General features: G+C 46.9%; 2 protein-coding genes across 3 annotated transcripts in view; both read right to left on the bottom strand.

Moving 5' to 3' along the window:
* On the bottom strand, nucleotides 1-9,479 carry LOC139788071 (ceramide synthase 4-like). 2 transcript variants are annotated; one of them, XM_071727628.1, is made up of 10 exons: nucleotides 8,462-9,478; nucleotides 7,419-7,536; nucleotides 5,604-5,722; nucleotides 4,550-4,607; nucleotides 3,966-4,016; nucleotides 3,207-3,299; nucleotides 1,799-1,927; nucleotides 1,422-1,528; nucleotides 1,089-1,233; nucleotides 1-128 (listed from the first exon to the last, which is right to left on the bottom strand). In XM_071727628.1, the coding sequence occupies exons 1-10, from the start codon at nucleotides 8,626-8,628 to the stop codon at nucleotides 51-53; spliced, it is 1,065 nt and encodes a 354-aa protein (XP_071583729.1). In that variant the 5' UTR covers nucleotides 8,629-9,478; the 3' UTR covers nucleotides 1-50. The 2 variants fall into 2 exon arrangements, with proteins under 2 accessions (XP_071583729.1, XP_071583730.1); XM_071727629.1 differs by lacking the exon at nucleotides 1-128 and having other exon boundaries at nucleotides 1,089-1,154; nucleotides 8,462-9,479.
* Nucleotides 9,480-11,545: 2,066 nt separating this feature from the next.
* Nucleotides 11,546-19,825, bottom strand: part of LOC139788066 (ceramide synthase 4-like) — a 35,732-nt gene continuing 27,452 nt past the window's right edge. The window contains exons 6-12 of the mRNA XM_071727623.1: nucleotides 19,316-19,373; nucleotides 18,078-18,128; nucleotides 15,573-15,665; nucleotides 15,162-15,290; nucleotides 14,783-14,889; nucleotides 14,234-14,390; nucleotides 11,546-13,455 (exon numbers count right to left, since the gene is read on the bottom strand). Of these exons, the coding sequence (XP_071583724.1) occupies nucleotides 13,264-13,455; nucleotides 14,234-14,390; nucleotides 14,783-14,889; nucleotides 15,162-15,290; nucleotides 15,573-15,665; nucleotides 18,078-18,128; nucleotides 19,316-19,373 (787 nt within the window). The 3' untranslated portion in view covers nucleotides 11,546-13,263. The remainder of the gene's footprint in view (nucleotides 13,456-14,233; nucleotides 14,391-14,782; nucleotides 14,890-15,161; nucleotides 15,291-15,572; nucleotides 15,666-18,077; nucleotides 18,129-19,315; nucleotides 19,374-19,825) is intronic.

Below are 19,825 nucleotides of genomic sequence, written 5' to 3'. Positions count from 1 at the left end.
AGCCTCCTTGTTTTTAGGGTTCTGCCCCTCGGGGTGTTCTGAGCTCTGGGTCACTCTTCAGTCTTTGCCAGATCCTCTGCTTCGCTTCTGTCACTTTCCTCGGTGTCACTTCTGGCATCTTTTCTTTTCTGTAGGAGACACAGACAATTCCAACGAGCTGCCAAATCTGTGCCATTATCTGTCTCAGAGGGGACCACTCCTGTTTTTATGGTCAGCACTCGGGGGTTAAACTGGCAGCTAAAATTAAAGTAAGAGCTGTGAGCACATCCCTAAAGGCAGGGCTGAAAATGTCCCTCCAGGGGGAAGTTGGCTTTATGGCTTCACCTTGCTTTTGAACCCTAAAAATGTTCTTGTAATGTGTCCTAAGTTAGTATTTATTCTGCATATATCCTGCCTGTTTTCCTGGACAGTTTATAACTGCTGAAGCTGGGCAGGTCAGCAGATGGACTGGTTGCCACATTTTGCAATCATCTGCCCAGATGATGAGAGTCTGGTCAATCATTTTCTCCAGAAAAACTGTTTTTTTCTTCTTAATTTATCTATCTTCAATGGAGGGGTAGTTCAAAGTAAGCAGAAGGCATAACCCCAGTAGTGTGATGGGTGTTTCTCTGGCCACAGATCCCCAAAATCTTCATAAATCCAGACAGAGGCTACCAAGATGCCATCTGCAAGGCAGGCCAGGGAAATGCCACCTCTGAGGACAAAGTTCCTTCCAGTGATCCTTGGACAAACTGCCAGGCATCAAAAGCCTGTTAAATGCACCCAAAACTCAGAGGTGCAAACACACAGGCTTAACCTGATTACTCCTGCCTTACTCCACTTGAAGCACCCTAAGAAGTCCCCACTATCCCAACCTGTCCACTGAGGAGCTGCAAGGCAGTGGGGACGAAGGACCACGGGTGGCTCTTGTGTCACTGGGACACGGCTGCAAACTGGAAGTGAGCAAAGCCACCTAAAAACCCCAGCAGGTGACTTCAGAAGCTCCTGAGCTGTTTGTTGGACAGTCCTGTTCCACCCTCCCCATCCCTAGAGTCACCCTGGATCTCATGGTTTCTTCCTGAGTTGAGGAGACAGAAAACATCTCCTACCTGACCCTGGAGGATGACACAGACAATCATCTGGATGATGAGATAAGACCAGAAGATGTGTAACAACTGCAGGATCATCAGGAAAATGTTTATCAGACAGATTATGAGGAACAACTGAAATTTTGTCACAAAGTAATAGTATGTGCTGTGGGAAAGAGGGAGAGACAATCAGAATCCTTTTTCTTTATCTTTTCTTAGATTCCTCACTTCCAGTTGGATTAATCTTTGAGCTCACCTGTATTGTTCTCTTCCCTGCATTTCCTCCCCTCAGCACTGGGGAAGCTCACATAGTGCCTAACACTGATGTTCAAAGAACATTAAAATGCAACTCACATTAATGGGAAGATGAGAAGCCTGGAGATGATGAAAACCACAGCAAAAACAAGAAAGACTGCTTCACAGACCCCCTTCCACTTCATGTAATGGAGCATCTTGGCAAGCTGCAAGAGAGACAAATCACCAGGAGTACCACGTGCTCTTCAAGGGGATGGAGGGGACATGGGTCACCTCACATCCTGTAAGGGTTGCCAGGCTTGTGGGTGTCTGTCCCAGTCCCTGTGTCCCCAGTCCCCTTCCTTCCCACAGGAGCAGTAAATCTGATACTGGAGTGCATTAACTCTACAGGACACGTGGCCCACCACATCTGTACAGGGTATGGAGTTAGGAACTCAGTTCCCACTGCTCCCCACAGACCTTTTGGGGTAACTCACCTCTAAAATATAATCAGAGGCATCATGGACCACCATGACTATCACCCCAAAGCGGGTCAGGTTGGCACAGTAGGAGACAAAGATCAGGGTGATGGTGGCAATGTGGTGGATGATCTGTTCCTTAAAGTCCTGACAGGAGAAGAGAGAAGGTGTGTTAGTTTTCCCTTTATTTGGCAGCATCTGTTTCTGGATGCTGCTGCCTCACTATGGAGACAAAAACCTCCATCAAGCATTACTGCTACACTCTGTGGACTCTGAGGTCCTGCACAACCCCAAGAATGAGCAGCGTGATGTCCAGATTATGATTATACCTGGATAAATACCAGTGAAATACACATAGGTGTACACATGCTAGAAGACAGATTTTACCCATTTCTCATAAATCTGCCCAAAGTTCTTTCCTCAACACTCCATCTTGTCTTCCCAGGCCCCTTCACTGTGTGTTGAGGAGTTTTTTGTCCTGACAGTAATTTTTGTCGCGACAGTGGATTGCCTGTGGCTTGGGGCAGGTCCTGTTCACCATCCCTAACAGAGGCAGCTCTTCAATTTCCTTGTGCTGCCCATGGAGATGGAGCCATGGAAATATTCTGGGGATACTGCAGGTGGGAAACGTGCCTTCTCGCACGCCTCATGGGAAGAGAGAAGGACCTTGCTGAGGAGTTTATGCCTGCATGGACAAACCTGTCTGTGCAAAAAGGCAAAGTCTGGGTAGGAGATGATTCCTGGGTGGTCTGGGAAGGGCTTGGGAAGGGCAGCTCTGGCTTTGGCTTTGGCCCAGGGAGCATCAGCGCCAGGCAGAGGATTCCTGCTTTTCAGGGGAGCATTGCAGGTGTCCAATAACTGACCTGTCTGCAAAGCCTGTTGCAGTGCTGGTGATTTTAATACATTTTCTAGGGGTCCTCTGGGACCTGGGCCATACTTGGTGAGAGCTGTGCAGAGCTCATCTCTGGGGAAAAAAGCGAAGTTTTCTGAGGAGAGATGGGGCCATCAGACAACAGGATGGGTTGTGCAGCTGAAGGGCAGAGCTCTGGGCAGTCTCTGCTGCAGAACCAGGTGAGGGCAGAGGTGGATCCACAGGCATTCACCTCATCCCCTGCTGCAGAAGCCCCATGGATATCTACAGGATCCTTCTCACAGCCCTCTGGGGTGGGCAGCACCTGAGAGCAGAGCTGGGAAGGGCCAAGACACCATGGCCACCCAGCAGCTGTCCCTGGGCCGGGTATGGGGACACCACATCAGCCCCAGCATCTCCCCTGCACACCAGTGGGACTCAGTGCAAGGGAGCTCCTGTGCTCCAGGGTCTCCCCAGCATCCTGCAGGCTTTGTCCTTCCCATCCTGGGGAGCTGGGAAGGGGAGGGGACAGGGGCTGACCAAGACAGGGGTCATGGTTGTGCTGCTGTCACTCACCTTCCTCTTCACATCAAAAGGCAGAGTTGCCACCAGTGAGCAGTAGAAGGAGAGCTCCAGCAGGTAGAACCATCCGAGTGCAGGCAGGAGAGGCTGTGGGAGAAGCAAGAGGCAGCATCAGAGCTCTGCCTAGACCTGGGAGAGGGGAAAGAAAGGGTCTTCCTGGGAAAAATCACTTCACTCAATCCACATCTGGGACAGCAGGCTTTGGTCAGAGCTCAATTTTTCCTGGTCCCCATGACTGAACAGTTTCCTGAGGCACTGACAGACTTGGTCCAAAGATAGGACCAGCTCTGGTCAGTCTGCAAAGGGACTGGAGGGACCGGGGGGGGGAACCCCCCTGCCTTGAGAGGCCAAGGGTCCCTTTTGTGACCCCACACACTGAGCTGCTTTCAGCCAGGTTTGGGTTTCAGAGAAGCTCACATGTTCAGAGCAGAGTCTGTTCTCCTGTGGAGCTTCTCAAGAAGCCAGATCCAAGCTGCTCACCAGAGCGTGAGGATAAGAGACAGCAGACAGAAGGTAAAGTGAGAGGGGGTGGAAGGAGAAACTTTTTCACCCTGAGGGAAATCAACCAGCAGAATAGATTGCCCAGAGAGGTCATGCTCCCTACATCCTTGAAAGTTTTGAAAACTGGAGAAAGCCCTGAGCAAACTGGTCTGATATTGCAGCTGAGTGCTGCGAGCAGGAGGTTGGACAGGAGACCTCCAGGTCCCCCTTACACTATGAATTATTCCACGATTCCATGTACTTGATGCTCACCTGTTGTGGAAATCTCAGCCAGCACACAGTGTGGTCCCAAAACCAGGGCTTCTGTGCAGAGAGAAGGCAGCAGTAAGAACACATAACCCTTTATAGACCTGGAATGACCACATCAAGAAGCACTTCAAGAAGTCAGTGTGTCAGTGCTAGGTCCAATCTGCCTTTGAGCTTTGGAAAAAGTGGCTGAGCAAATGCATTTCTCATTAGTAAACACACAGGATGTCACCTGGAAGGCCCTGAGATGGAGTGGGCAGCAGCCACAGCCAGGACAAGGGCTGGGCATGGGTACCCGTGGGGAATCTGAGACCAAGAGACCACCTTGGTGACATCACTGCCACCCAGCCAGGGCCACTTGGGGAAGGGGAGGAGTGTTCTGCTGGATCAGGATTGGGGATGGTTCTGCTCCATGCCCCTGAATTTGTCCTTTGGCTTTGGACCTATAGTCATGGCCACACTGGATCTTTGGGTGGGCTCTTTGAAATAATCATTTCAGTTCATTTGAAATCAGCATTCACTTCATTTGCCACGAAGGAGCAACCCTTGGAAGGTGCCACTCCCCAGCATCACCCTGCTCAGGTACTTACATCATACAGGAGAGCCAGGCCAGAGAAGAATGAGGTGAAATAGAATGCAAATCTCCAGCTAAAACAGAAAAAACCCCAAGGAATTAAGACTTGGAAAAGCTCCCCACTGCAAACCCCTCAGGGTAATCTGTCCTTGTTGGCTCAGGGATCTGCAGGACCTCAGCTCAGTTGGCAGAGATGCTGTGAAGGGCCCAGGTACCACTCAGGGGTAAATCTGAGCACCACTCAGGTTCTGCTCTGCTCCAGCTGAAATTCCTGGTGTGTTCCAGCCCTGATCAGGAGGCAGCCCTGACCTCTGAGATGCCTCTGTTTCTCTCCTTTTGTTGTGTTGGAGTTTGTAGAGCACCCAATGCAAACGCTGGCACAGCACAGCCTGGGGAAGGCACTTTCATTTTCCTGGCTTTTTATCAGTGTCCTCAGAAATGCTGCCACCTGGAGCTCTGAATGAGCTTGCAGGAGGAGAGTAAGTTTTAAAAAGCATAAGAACAGGATTCAAGCACTGAGCACCTTATTTTTCAGAGCAGGAGGGAGAGTAGAACCCCCAGTCTGAGGACCAGAGTTCTTTTGACTGAGACGCTTTGTGGCTCCTCTTTTCATTCTTCCTCCATGTGTTACTGAGATGCAGGAAAATTTTCTGAGAGAGCAAATAGGTTGGGGAAAAGGATCACTATGAAGAATTTGGTGCTTTCTGGTGTTTTTCAGTTTTTGCCTCCCTCTGTTCATGGCTTGCACTGCCTCCTAGCTGCACTGCCTGGCCTTATTTTATGCCCAATGGTTTGTGCTGAGAATATTTTAAAATTTTAATTTCGTCTCAAGATCTACTTGAAAAGTAGAAAATCCCCATTCTGCAAATGGGATTGCTGCTCAAAATCCCTCCAGCAGCTGGAACTGAATCTGCTCTGCACCATGGCCAGTGGACTCTTTTCAGGCAACTTGAACTTTTCCAAGTGGGAAGGAAGGGTGAAGGTGCTGAGTGGTGGCTCTGGGGATGGGACAGAGCAGGGGATGGGGATGCTGAGCAGAATTCTCCATCAACTCTGCTGACCCCACTCACCTGGCCTCACAGAATTTCTTCATCACCCTGGGTCGGTCCTGGGCCCGACGGTGCCGGAACCAGGTCTGCACCTTTTTGACTGGGAGGTCACTTTGCTTGGCCAGTGAAATCAGATCCTCCTGGAAAATGAAGAAGGGAAGCAGGACTCAGCCTTCCTAGGGCTGTCTGTCCCCGTGGGTATCCTGTGGGTCCCCCTGAGAACACCTTTCTCTGAAAAAAAAATTATAGCAGCTTTATTTTGCATTTCTGAAATCCCAAGTTGCTTTGGCCATTTGAAAACTGCAGTTCAGGAATATCCAAATGCAGGCTCAGAAGTCAGCACAGGCTCTGCCTGGTTAAATGTTGGCAGCTCTACACAGTGGGGTTCAATGTCTTTGCTATATAAGTCTAAATACTTATTTTTTTTTCCACCTCTGATGAAGTTTTGACTGCTAATTATCAGCTACAGATAGAAAACTTGAAGATAAAAGAAGATTTAGCTTGTGACAATGAAGAAAGAAGAAAATAGTTCACTCAGTAATGTCAGAAAAAAAATTCAGCTGTTTGAGTGACTGCACATTCCAGGCTCAAAAGCATCATTTCAAACATGCTCTGCTTTATGGTTCCCAAGAAAACTGCCTCACCTTAAGGTTTCTAAACTGCTTAAAACAAATGTAAAAATGAGCTTATGAGCATTTTAAAATTCATTTGACAAATCTTCAAACTAATTCAACTCAAAAAATATTTTTTAAAATTCATTCAGCAGTGAGACAGATGACCTGGGCCCAAAGAGTTGCGGTGGATGGAGCTCAGTCCAGTTGGGGTCTGGTCCCCAGGGGTGTCCTGCAGGGCTCCTCACCAGGGCCTATTCTGCTTATTATCCCCATCGATGACCTGGATGAGGGCACCCTCTGTCACCCTGAAGCTGGCACTGAGTTGGGTGGGAGTTTTCCTGAGGGCTGGAAGCTCTGCAGAGGGACCTGGATCCATGGGATGGGGCCAACTGCATGAAGCTCTTCTGGCTCTCTGCAACCCCCTGAGAGGAGGTGATAAAGAGGAGGGGATTATTCTGTTAATGAAGTCACAAGGGATGGGACAAGAGGTTATGGCCTCAAGGTGTGCCAGGGGAGGTTTAGGTTGGATGTTGGGAAGAGCTTCTTCACTGAAGAGGTTATCAGAGCAGTGGTGGAGTCACCATCCCTGGAAGGAATATCCCTGCTTAGGGAGATGGTTTAGTTAAGGATTTATCAGTGTTAATTTGATGTTAATGTTTGGACTCAATAAGCTCAAAGGTCTTTCCCAACCAAGGTAATTCTGTGATCCTGTGATGCTGAGATTCCTGCTTCTGGATCTTCCTCCCTGGGAAGGAGGGGTAAGATAAGGTTGTCCAGGGCATGTGAAGAGGAAGCTGCAGCAATTAAGATTCCAATGAGATTTGTGATTACAGCTTTTGATCAGTTCTAGCACAAATGCTGTGTTCTGTGAGGAGAACACAGGTGATTTACCTTGGAAGAACATTCTTTTTTCTCTCCTGTGGTATGACTATTTTTTTCCTTCGAAACACATTGTGGTAAGTTTAGCAGGCAGCAGATGGGGGGCCATGTGCTTTGTTTCCTTGCTTTAATGTTCTCTTTCCCAACCCAAAACCTACAAACAAAACCAAGACTAACTCTTCTAGTTGGCCATCCAAGCTGGGGTGGCCCATGAGACTGCTTTGGGTGGGCTGCAGCACAGACACTGCTGCTGGGCTTGAAGGACACTGGGACATGGGGGCACTGGGACACGGGGACACTGGGACATGGGGACACTGGGACACTGGGACATGGGGACACTCACCTCCTTTGGAGTCCTGCCCAGCAGGACGTAGAAACCTTCCAGAGTAGCATTGGGCTGAACTTTGGGCCTCATCTTGTCACTCACACCCAACCACCTGCCCAAGGGCAGAGCTACAGTTCTGCAAGAGATAGGAGAGGATGTGTGTACACCCAGCAAGTCCTGACAACACCTTGTCCTGTACACGGCTGTACAGGGACCCAGCACTGCCCTGGGTGCTCACACACAGCCCAAGAGGTCCTGTGCTACCCACACCCAGCCCCCTGCTCCAGGGGCACACCTGGAGCCCATCACCTCTGTCAGATCTGCCTCTTGCTTGAGAGTGATGCAACAGCTCCAAAGCAAAGGTGAGGGAGGAGGGATGTGCATTGGAGACATCAACCATGACTACAAAATAACAACAACTCATTCTGCTGCCCAGGCCCCAGGATTTCTGCATTTCTCAGGGTTGGATTCCATGCTGATCCCCTTTACAACCTTCCCAAGCAGCCCAGACTGTGCCATGGGAGGAGCCTGAAAGTGGCTGAGTGTCTCATGTCCTCTGTGCCCAGGGCTCCTGACCACAGGGAGAGGCTGGATCCATGGGGATACACTGATTCCTGCAGGAAACCACAGGAAGGCTCTAGTGGGAGGCACTGGACTCTAAAATCTTATTACTTCTGGGAAGCCAGGCAAATGCAGCATCTTTGAGGGAAGCCCTAATGACCCCAGTTATTTCTGGCCCCTGCCAGCCCTACCTTCTCATGCCCAGAGCTCAGAATCCACCTCTTTTTGTGGACCTGCCTCATTCCCACACGTGTAACCACTGGAGATGCTGTTGGGTCTTTGGACTCCTGTGGGATTTCCCTTCCCTCAGCAGTGCATCCCCCTGAGAGAATTGGGCACCAGGGCAAAGAGCTGCCTTGTAAAGGCCATACAGCCCAGAGAGCAGAATCAGTATTCCAGGGGACAATCCCCTGTCCACTTTGGAGTGGCCAGGAAGCAGGTAAGGATTAGTCTGGAATGACCCTGCCAGACTCTGGTGAACCCAGGTTTGCTGCACTCACCTTTCAAAGATGCATCGGGCAATGATCAAGAGCAGAGCACCAGGGATGCTGAGCAGGAGGTCCTGAGGCTGGGGGTAGTGTGTGTCTGCAGACTCCTTCAGGTCTTCCCAGGTAGCTCCAGGTGGCAGCCAGTATCCATGGTGCCAGAACCCCTCTGAGAATCCCATCCTGGGATGGGAGGCAGAGGCTCTGGGATTCAGCAAGCAGGAAGCAGCAAGGTATAAAACTCACTCCTAAATTCCCAGCTCAAGTCCTTCTTCCTTCCTGCTCCCCACCCCCCACTCAATCCCACGCGGATGATTTCAGCAGCATCACTTGTTCTGACCTGCCTGTGAGCTGGGAGGTGAGGTAAGATGTCCCAGTGAAAGAAAGTAATTTAACGGGTGTCAGGGAGGTGGCTGCCTTCAATGCCACTCTGCGCACACCTGACTGAGCTTCCCACCTGGCGACAGCAACAACAGGGTTATAACACCCTCTTTCCCCCTCTTTCTACAGCCTTCTCCTTTCCAGTCTCAACATCTGGCAGAGGGTATGGATGGGGATCCCAGGACAGACTGACCACTGACATGAAGATCTGGGCCCCCCAGGGCTCCATCAGTCTCAGTTTTGGTTCCTTCACCTTGCCCAGCAGCATCCCACACCCCATTAGCATTTGGAACCACCAGATACTGAGCACTCAGTGGATACACTGCTCCCCAGAACTATTCTGAACTGCTAACACTTCCTAATGTGAACCACATTCCTCTCCTTAATATTTCATTTGAATTTTGTGTTTTATGACTCAGTCCCTCAGTACCACAACCCCTTCTGCAACTGCTTGCAGGCTGCAGTCATTGTGAGTAACTTCCATTATCAGCCAACTTTGCCATCTGCCTTTCCTTCCCCCTTTTTTGGGGCACCTGCAGCAATACATAGCAGCAAAAACATCCCTGATGGTCTCTCAGGGTAACCTCAAGTGGATTTCTTTAAGCCTGTGGTGAAGGAACTTTCTGAATGCCTTTGCAAAGTTCTCTCATCTGCAGGTGCTCTGGGATAACTCGACATTATTTCCTCATACACAACCCATGGGGGCTTTTTCCTCTAATATTTATTTGTGTTCTCATAAATTCCATCATTTATTACAATTTATACAACACTAATGAGACTGAATGCTGGATTACAGATGGTTATAGCTCCTCCCATACCCACTTGGAACCTCCTTGAATTTTTCTGATAACAAGATGATTTGAAAGAAAAAAATGCATTCCACAGGAAGTGTACTCCTTCTTGGATGAGTTTCCTCTTGACATCTGAGTGACTGTCACCCAGGTTTGAAGGATTGCTACTCTCAGTCTCTGTGCTGTGTAACATTTTTTCATCCATCAGCCTGAGATGGATCCTCTTAGGATGCAGCCTCACCAGGATGCCAGGTACTGGACCCTCTCTGAGCAAGTCACATCCAGGCACCTCATTAATGTTGTTTTTTTTAGCTCTAACCTGATTTTGCCCCAGTATTCTTGCTGTATGCCTCAATTATCTGTGACTCCTGAAGTATTTCCAGTGCTTCAGAGATTGGTATTGCCTTCCTAGTTGTTTCTCAAGATACTTCTTGGCCTGCTTTGTTCACATTAATCTGCCAAAGTTTCAGGTTCTTTCCCCTTCCCTTGTTTCGACATGACTTCAGCTTTCCCAACAATCCCTTGCTGTTTCTTAGGGACGCCCTCACCTCCAGGCACTGTGCCTGTTGCCCAGGTGTCAATGGGAAAAGCAATTCCAAGTGTAGCAATCCAAGGAAAGGTTCCCTTGGGTGCACAATGAAAAACACGTGGCGGATGCACATCTCTGCTCTTTCCCAAGAGTGTGCAGGGGGAGGGAACAACCGTGGCAAACTCCTCCTAAAGCAAGACCCAAAACAGTACTGGATGGCCACATCTGGAGTTAGCAGACTCATGTCAGCCATAATTTTGGGCTAGGATGGCCAGATGCCAGCCTGGGGGCCATGCTTTGCCAGTCCTCTTCTCACCAACTACACAGCAGCTTGGGAGCAGTAGTAAATGTCTTGTAGCTTACCTGAAGCTGGAAACCTCAGCTCCCACAGCTGCTTAATAACTTTATGTGATGCACACCCCGTGTGATGAATGCCTCCCCTGTGCCCACGGGATGAAAAAAGATACAGGGGAAACACTGAGACTTTGCTGTGGTGCTCAGTGCTCCACCTGCTCTGCTGGGTTTATCAGAGACAGTCTTGCTGTTTTCTGTAACAGTTCCCCTGTGCTGGGGTAGTGATGCCCCCAGTATTGTACCCATGGAAAAGATATCAAGAGAAGTGGAACAATATGGAAGGAATCTGTGTACACACAGAGCTTCTTTAGGCCTCAGCAAGCTGATGTTAAGCAAACAAATCTGGCAGCTGCTCTGCCCCGTGACTCCCCCCTGTCATGCTCAGTTCCTCAGCTAAAAGCAGCACTCAGTAATTCTTAGTAAAGTCCAACAGCTCTCCTGATGGATCCCTTCACGAGAACCAGATTTGCCTCTTAATGAGTTTCTCAGGTTTCTGGGGGAGAGCAAAGACCTGAGGATAAAATTAATCAGGTAGCAACATATGTCTGCTCCACAGTGCACTGTGCAGTCTCTGGAAAGGATTCAGATTCTCAGATGAGAGGTGGTGTGATTTTTGTAGCAGGGATCTTTCCCAGCCTTCTAAAACATCATGAAAAAGAAGAATAGATATTAATTTATCTCTTCCTACACTTGCAAGTCCACACAATCTCCCCAGTGCTGCAATCCTTGACTTGCCACTGCCTTAGCAGCACCAAGTCACCTGTCTTGCTCTTAGGTCTAGAGTAGGGGTGTCCCAAAGTATCCCTGGTGCCACAGCCAAACCCAGTTTTTACCCAGGAGGAGACAAATCAGGCAGCTGCTGTCTCTCCTGCCTTGGCCCAGGATGGCTGCATGTCCTGGGTATCAAAAATCCCCTCCACATCTGCTCCACATGCATCGACCTTGGCAAGGGCACCCAGACATGGCCCCCTCACCACACTCCCATCCCAACGAGCCCTGGCACCTCCTGCTAGTTCAGTAAGTAGAAAAGAGGCCAGACAATCAAACCCTTCAAAAGTAATTTATAAAGAACATTTACATTCAGTAGTACAAAATGATACATAACCATCCCTCCTGAACACATCACCTGCAGAGGAGTGGCAAGATTGCACACTCAGATTAAAGAAATGTGACAGCTTGCAGAACATGTACTTAGAACTCCAAATGAGCTGAAGGTTTCAGAGACTATCTTCAGCAAATTCAAATTTAAGTGACTATGCAGGAGCAGATGCTCTCCTCCCAAAGTGTGTTGCTGCCTGGGAATCACCTGTGCTGTGTGTACTTTTTCCCCTCTGCAATTATCCAATGTATTTTGATCCTAAGATGAGCACACAAAAGCTCAGGTCAAAGCTCTCTCAGTCACATCTGTGGTGAACTGAGTGGAATCCTCCAAAACCCTTCTGTCCTTCTATGCTGTCACTTGACTTTAATATAAACATGTGCACCACCTCCTCAAATCAGGCATTTCCTTGGTCCATGTCCTCCCCCAAAATTAGGATTGGCCCTTACTGGGCACAAACAGGGAAGTGTCTGCATGGCCTTGGCAGTCCCTACACTCATTACAGTCAATCTGTCAATGCTTTGTTTTAACAGATTAATCTATCTATAAAACACAACTCATGTCACTAATTTAATGCTTTTAAGGATTTACAGAGTCCAAAGTCTAAGACTCCACAGGATATAAGTTACAGGACATCTAAACAAACTGGATCAGAACTGCATCATGACTTCATGGACCAGTGTTTTAAACTTTCCACTCTTGCTACAAGCAGGCAGAAGCCCTAGAGTTAGAAGGCCACATTAGAGGATTATTCCATAACGTTCAGCAGATCTTCTCTGGATCCTTTTTCCTCTGAGGACTGGGGAAATGGATTCCCTTTTGTGACAAGCTGACTCTGTAAACATCTCCCACTGTGCCAATCATACCAGGGGAAAACATGAGCTATTAATCAGTGTTGTCCTCTAGATTAATCTGGTTTCTTGTCACCTCCCTTCTTCTGACTGTTTCCTTCCAAGATGTTCTTAAAGAATTACCTGACACAGCTGCCAGGATTTTCCAGCTCCTCCAGCTATGATTTGAGTGGGTACTCTCTGCAGTCTGGGCTTTCAAGTTCCCACCTTTGTGGCAATAATGTTGACAACAAAAGGCACTGAGATCCACATCGTTACAAAACTGCTCATATGGCACCCAGCAGCATTTCCTTTGAGATAAAAATGTTTTCTCCCATGTCTTTCCAAAGTTTTCATTCCACTATGCTTAATTTTAATTTTCTGAGTGTCTATGGGGCTCCTGTATTCTTCAACAGGTGTCCCCTACTAAAATTTAGAGTCTCACACTTTCTTGTTAGCCATAATCATTAGTGGTAATGGGTCAGGGCCTCCAGAGGCTGACCAAAGGCTACATGGATTGCTACATTAGGTGTTTAAGACTTGACATTGCCAGCATTTTTCAAGATTAACACATTTAACAACTATAGTACAGTCTAATACAAGTCAAACTGCTTTGATCCCTTTCTATCTGCTTCAAGACTACATCCTATAGTAAGCTTTTACTGAAGAAAGACCAAAATCTTCCTTCAGACATCACTGACTATAAACACTTCTGTTGATAGGAAGCTGATACTGCAATTGCACTTCATTTTATCTACATAACAAGCAAAACTGGTTCTAAAGACAAAAGACTGGACTCATTACAGACCAGATCAGGAGGAGGGTAAGAGTAGCTATCTGTCCTTGACATGGCCATTACTGAGATGGGTTCTGCTGCTGAGTGGCTCAGAGACATTCCTCTGGATGTAATTGTTGCTTGTGACGTTGCTAAAATACGTGATCCCATTTTTCTCCTTTTCCCTAATCTTTTCTCTTTCTTCATCCTTGTCACTTTCTTCCGTGTCACTCCTCATGTCCTTTTCCATCTACAGAAAAAAGCAAATGAGAAACAATACAAACACAGGAGTCTGTACAAGAAGCAGCAGTAGCTGAGCCACAGGCTCAATATTCACCTGCTACTTCAGCCACTCAGTTCTGGGCTCTGCCCTTTCCATCACCCTTGGAAACAGATTCTCTCCCTCTGTTTAGTATCAGTCTCAGTGGAATTCTAGCTGCCACCTTTGTAACCATTAAGAATTCCTGGAAAAGTTAAGAAGCAGCAACAAACCCCAGATGCCCAGAACTGAGGACAACGTTTTAAAAGTGAGGAGATTCTCCCTTGGGAATCAGCATCTGGGAGAAAGATTGGGGGAAGCAGTTAATCAAGTCCTTTCCTATTTTCCAAAGGGATTAGGACATAGCTTCTGACCACACTTGGCCTGCAGGCTGAGCTCACAGCTTTGGACAGTCTGAAAACAACATTTTTCTAACAAACCAACAGCTCAGCCCAAAGGGACACAACTCTGCATCATTTTATGTTCAGTTTTTTTCCTCCTGCTACTGACAAGGAGATCAGTAATCCACTTTTATAAATATTTAATTCATTACCTTAAAATGAAGACAAGGAAGAAACAATGTGATAATTTGGTCAACTTTACCTGTTAATATTGGGTGTTGCTTTCACCTCACTGTTAGGAGTGTACATGTACCATTTCACAAGGGAAGAAGGAATCCAGCCCAAATGAACCCTTTTTGCTCCCAAGGAGTCCAGGTGGACCCTCCCTCCCCAGGTGATGTACAGGGGATGTACAAACTGATCCATACCGTGCCCTGGAGGATGAACTTGTAGACCATATGAATAATGAGGCAGGACCAGAAGACATGGAGCAGCTGCAGAATTGTCAGGAGTGTATTCACAAAGTAGTATCCAAAGAAGGGCTGGAATATCTCCATGGAGTAATAGTAGGTGTTATAGAGCACCCTGCAGGAGAGAGAAAATTGCAGTTGAGGGGAAGCCTGTCGTTAGTAGGGCTGTAATTAAGCCCCAGGAAGCTCAAAGAGGATGTTTTAAGTTGGTCAGCTCCTTCTTATATTTAACCTCCTGTGGGACAGCTCAGTTCCCCAGCAGAAACAAGCAGGACAGACCCACAGCCAAGGACCCCTCCTCTGCAGAACAGCTCAAGACCTGAAGCCTACTCTGTGAACTCCAAGGCAGGTGCAACAGCCACGTGGCACTGCAGCCCATGCAAAGGGCAGGGACAAAAGCTCCAGGATGGAAAAGCAAAGGCTGCAGCAAAAGATTCAGCACCCAGGTGAAATATCCTGTCTCTCAGAAGGCAACTTTTCCATCTCCCTTGAGTGCAGCAGACTCACGTGTAGGGGAAAATGATCAGGCGGCTGATGAGGAAAACAGCTGAGAAGACCATAAAGAGGCTGTCACAAGTTTTTTTCCACTTCATGTAATTGAATATCTTAGTTGGCTGGAAGGAGAAAGAACAATAAAACAGCAGGCCAAGACAGTGCATCTGCACATGCTCCAGGAGATCAATGAGTGAGATCTGACACAAACTGCATGCAGGTACCCATGCCTCCTCCTGGCTCTCTGCAGGGCACCCCAGGCTTGGTCAGGAGAGCAGCACTGAGCTGGCTGTGAAACACCAGAATGCTTGGCTCATACTGTGCTACATCAAATGAGATCTTTTGGCTAAAGCACTCATAAGGCTTTGCTGGGTAGGAAGGTTGTGGAGCTCACCTCTAGGAAGCAATCAGAAGCATCATGAATCACCATCACCAGGGTCCCAATGCGGATGTAATTGGCACAGTATGAGAAACTGATCAGGAAGATGGTTGCAGCATGATGGACTATCTGCTCCTTGAAGTCCTGATCAGAAAGGGGAGAGGTCAGAATAAAATACATAAATACATAAATACAAAACTACATAATGCTGTAGTTTGCACTTTTCTGTGATGGGGTTTGTGTTCTCTGCTTCTCAGAGAAGAGGGAAGCCAGGGACTGGGACTGGAAATTCCCAGGAATAAGCCAAGGGCAGAGTGCCCCCAAAACCTCAGAGTAGCACTATACATGTGCTCTTGGAGATGACTCTCCTGGGTGTCCAGCTTGGGACCTGTCCATGCTTGCTTCTTCCATAAGGCTGCCACTCACCTTCCTCTTCACATCGAAGGGCAGAGTGAAGACCAGGGACCAGTAGAAGGAGAGCTCCAGCAGGTAGTACCAGAACACAGAGGGTTGGAGAGGCTGTGAGAGAGAGGGTGAGACCCATCAGATAAAGGAGAGCAAGGGATGGAAGGCTCCTTCCTTGCCAAAAGAGTATCAGACAACCAAACCAACAAAATTGCTTCTTGCAGCTTCTGGGGGAAACACTTCAACTAAACAACATAGTTACTAACTGTGTACTATCTGTGTACTGATAATTACTGTCTGTGCTGAGACAAAAACAACTACCTGGTGAAATTCCACTTTATTTCACCATAGGGACCTCTAGGGAACCACCAGGAAGATCCTGAATGTTTTTAGGATTTATTTAGTGTGCTGCAAGTTCCTGAGCAGTCCATACAGAGCTTTAAAAACTATGTAAGCCATTTCACTCTGGTGAAATAGATAAGCAGGAGCTGAATAAATAATTTCCTTTTTAGGATGCTTCAGACACCTTGTACTCTATCACAGATCTTTCAGTTTAATCAAACTAATGGGAGGAAAGTGCAAACCCAGTGTGAACAGTAATCTGAATTCTTCTGGGTCATTTTTCAGGGGTTTTACAACTGGAAAAATAAAAGCTTAGATCCACTCAGCAAGGTATGTGCTATTTAACAACTTTTCGCTGTCATGGCAGTACATGGCCTCCTTAAACCTGAAATAATTTGACAACATTTTTTTTACTATGGCTAAAGGGGCTTTGTAAAGAATCGTGGAGTATGGTGCTCCTAAATACTAATTTATTTGAGTTTTCTTTACCTGTTCCCATCCCCCTGCACTGCCTGGGGGAGGTGGTGGAGAAGTCAGGAGTGAAGTTGAGCCTGAGAAGGGAGGGGTGGGGTAAGGTGTTTCTAGATCTGTTCTTATTTCTCATTATTCTATTCTGATCTGACTGGCCATTAATCAAATTCAGTTCCCTAAGACAAGTCTGGTTGGCCTGTGATAGTAATTGGTGCACGATCTCCCTGTCCTTATCTCCACTCATATTTTTCACCCCTCCTGACCAGTTGAGGACAGAGACTGAGGCTTGGTGAGGAACTGGTGCTCAACCTTCCACACTGCGTTGCTAGTCTGGCTTGGGTTGCTTTTGAAGAGACACATATTCCAAAGATACAGAACAGGACACACGGACCTAATATTATCATTTTAGTCTTACATCCCTACTCAAGCATCACCTGTTTGTAGGGTTTGACTTTTACACTGAACTACAGCTTTGTTGCCTAAAATTTCTGGATTTTTTTGACATTCAACTCCGCTTGAATGTTATAAATTCTTTATCCCTTTGTTCCATTATGTGGCTCACACAAAGATTGTGCATTACATTCCCCTTTATGGGTTTGCAGGATGATGTACAGTCCCAGGGTCTTGCTCTAACTGTGACTGCCAGACCCAAAAGCCCACAGGCAGTCTTCACCTTGGCAGTGGGATGGGATCAAGTTTCCTTCATCCTCCTCTTCAATTAATGATTTTATTTCCTACCCAGGAGATTCTAGTACTGTAAAATCCTGTGCATGCTAAGTCCCTAGATGATACTCCAAGAGATTACCATCATCCTCCTAGAAACACTTACCAGCTGCTCTCATAAGACAGAGGAACCTCTTCCAAAGCTGGAATCAGATTTTTCACTTAACAAAATTAAGCTCTCTTTACTGTGACTGCTCTGGCATCCACAGAACTGTGATACAGGAAGGCTCCTGCTATAGAACAGGCAACAGTCATCTTCTCTGGAGAATTCAGAGCACAGAGAAACACAAGGGGAAAGGCAGAGCAGAAAATGCCTCCTGTGTCCAGTGGGTGAAGCCCCATTATAACTCTGACAACTTCTCAAGTTACAAGAAAGAACAGCAAGGGAGAAAGCTGGGCAAAAAACTACCTGGCTTTTGGTTGCTCTCTTTGCTCCATGTGTTGATGAAGAAGGCCCAGATTTTGTGCCTAACCAGCAACCTTCACTGAGGTTATTCTGGGCTGGGTTTAGAAGGGGTGTATGCTTTCCAACCCATGGGAGGGCTTCTCACAGTGTTGTGAAAAAACTCAGGATATACATTGTAAAACTCTAAGAGAGCATCCTCTGAACTTAATGGGAATGATGCTGTATGGCTACTGGTTATACTGCCAGTTCCACTGGGAGACAAATTCCTAGGGGAGCACGAGGACAACAACAACATAAATACCATTCCTACTTTTCAGTTTCTTGGCTCACCTGGTCAGAACTCTCACCTTCCCTTTATTTCTGCAGTTTTGTCCTGCTTTCCTGGCTCATCCTCTGTTGTGTTCAGATTAAACCAGACACAAAGATGTTCCTTGGTGACCAGGATCTGGCTTTCAATTCTTAGGGCTTGTGAGACTGAATTTAATTCAGTGCCCTCTCTTTTGTCACTAATATAACCTGATTTTCAAAAGATATCCAAGACAAGAGATGATTTATCCAGCAGTTTTCTCTCTTGCAATACTCACCTGTTGTGGATACCCTGTCCAGCACTCTCTGTGGTCCCAAAGCCAAGGTTTCTGCAAATAAAGCACAACATGAATGCGAGAATGCCAGAGGAATTCTTCTCTTATCAACTGATATAGTTCTTCAGTTTGTTACTACTACAGACTTTGTTGTGTTGCCAAGAGATTTCTGCTACAAGAATTCACAGTTGCTTGTGACACGGCCACTTTGTGGCTACTGAGCTGAAATTTCACATTCTATTTAGCCCAGGTCCAAATAAAACAGCTCAGATAGGATTTCTACCAACTTCTTGCAGCCTTCTACAACTTTAGGGGCTGGTGGGTGATGTTTTGATGGATATATTAAAATATTTTAACAACAGCAGCTCACCCATGCCAAACTTTCATAGCTGGCTTCAACAAATAGCCTTGTATTTTGCTGTATAGATCCCCAAAACACTGCACCTGAGACTGAAAAACCTTCACTGCTTGTCCTGTAGTCCTCATACTCCCTGGGTACCTTATGCTGACTTTCAAGACAGAATATTAGTTCAAATGTTCTTCACTTGTTAAAATAGTGAGCCTGCTGTTTTGGGATCTGCACATTTTCTATTACTGAACCACTCAGGTGCCACTGAGACTTCTGCAAAGCTCACTTGAGGAGCTGGATTCAACAGAAGAGTCAGGGGAACCTCTGAATCCCAGTCAGAGGGTGACTGGTGCCCCTAATCCCAATTTAAACACAGCTCAGTGATCAGAGCACAGGCATGGCTTCTGTTCCTTCTTCTGCCTGTCAAGGCAGTTTAATTCATACCAAGAGAACCCATTATTTATCAGCTCAGAGAAAAAGTAGAACCATGAGCCTGAACCAGCCACACCTTGGGTAAGGAAAAGTAAGTTAATAAATAAAATCCTTAAATTGCACTCTATGCTCCATAAGGAAGCCTGAGCTTAAGCAGGTATTGGATACAACACAAACAGGATGCAGCTTCCATCCCAAGGAAGTTTCATCTTTACTCCACAGAACTGTGTTTTTACACAATTGTTTTCTGCTTTGCCATTAGAAGAGGAAACCCCTTGGCTTTGAGCTAGAGCTTGAAAAATAAGCATGGTCCAATGTGCTTGTGCTCTGGCAGAGGATACACCCTGAGCTGGTGGGAAAACCTTTCTAAGAAGGTCTGAAAGGACTTGTGTGTCCAAATCTGCCATTCCTGCAGACACTGGCTGGGTGGAACAGGGGGTGGCACTGCTTGGGTACTCACGTCGTAGAGGACAGCAAGTCCAGTGCAGAAAGAAGTGATGTAAAATGTAAACCTCCAGCTGCAAACAAACAAACCAAAATAGGTTAGAATGCCATTCACTGACCAACAAAGTGCAATTCTGTGCACCAGTCACACTCACTCAAAGAATGACACTGTTAAGGCAAGGATACAGAGAAAAAATATAGAGAAAAGGATAGAGAGGCAAGGATACAGAGAAAAAATAAGAGTCCTGCTAACCAAATCACTCCTGTTATCATCCCAAAGCATTTGTGAAAGTCAAACAATGCCAATCCCTTTACAGGGCTTTTGGAGATCAGGCAGGTTGAATTCATTATCATGTAAAAAAGTAATTACTGCCTCGTGTGACCTCAGTCAGGAGCTGGTAATGACTTACCCTTAGCAACCTTCCCCCATCAATTCCATGTGAAGATTTGTAATTTAACACATGAATTCTGTAATATGTAACATAGGCCGTGGTCAGTGGACAGAACAGCTCACACTGAGCACACA

This window comes from Heliangelus exortis, chromosome 28 (genome assembly GCF_036169615.1).
Source record: "Heliangelus exortis chromosome 28, bHelExo1.hap1, whole genome shotgun sequence".
Lineage (NCBI taxonomy): Eukaryota > Metazoa > Chordata > Aves > Apodiformes > Trochilidae > Heliangelus > Heliangelus exortis.
The sequence above is the reverse complement of the archived record's forward strand: the minus strand, read 5'-3'. Positions and strand labels throughout refer to the sequence as shown.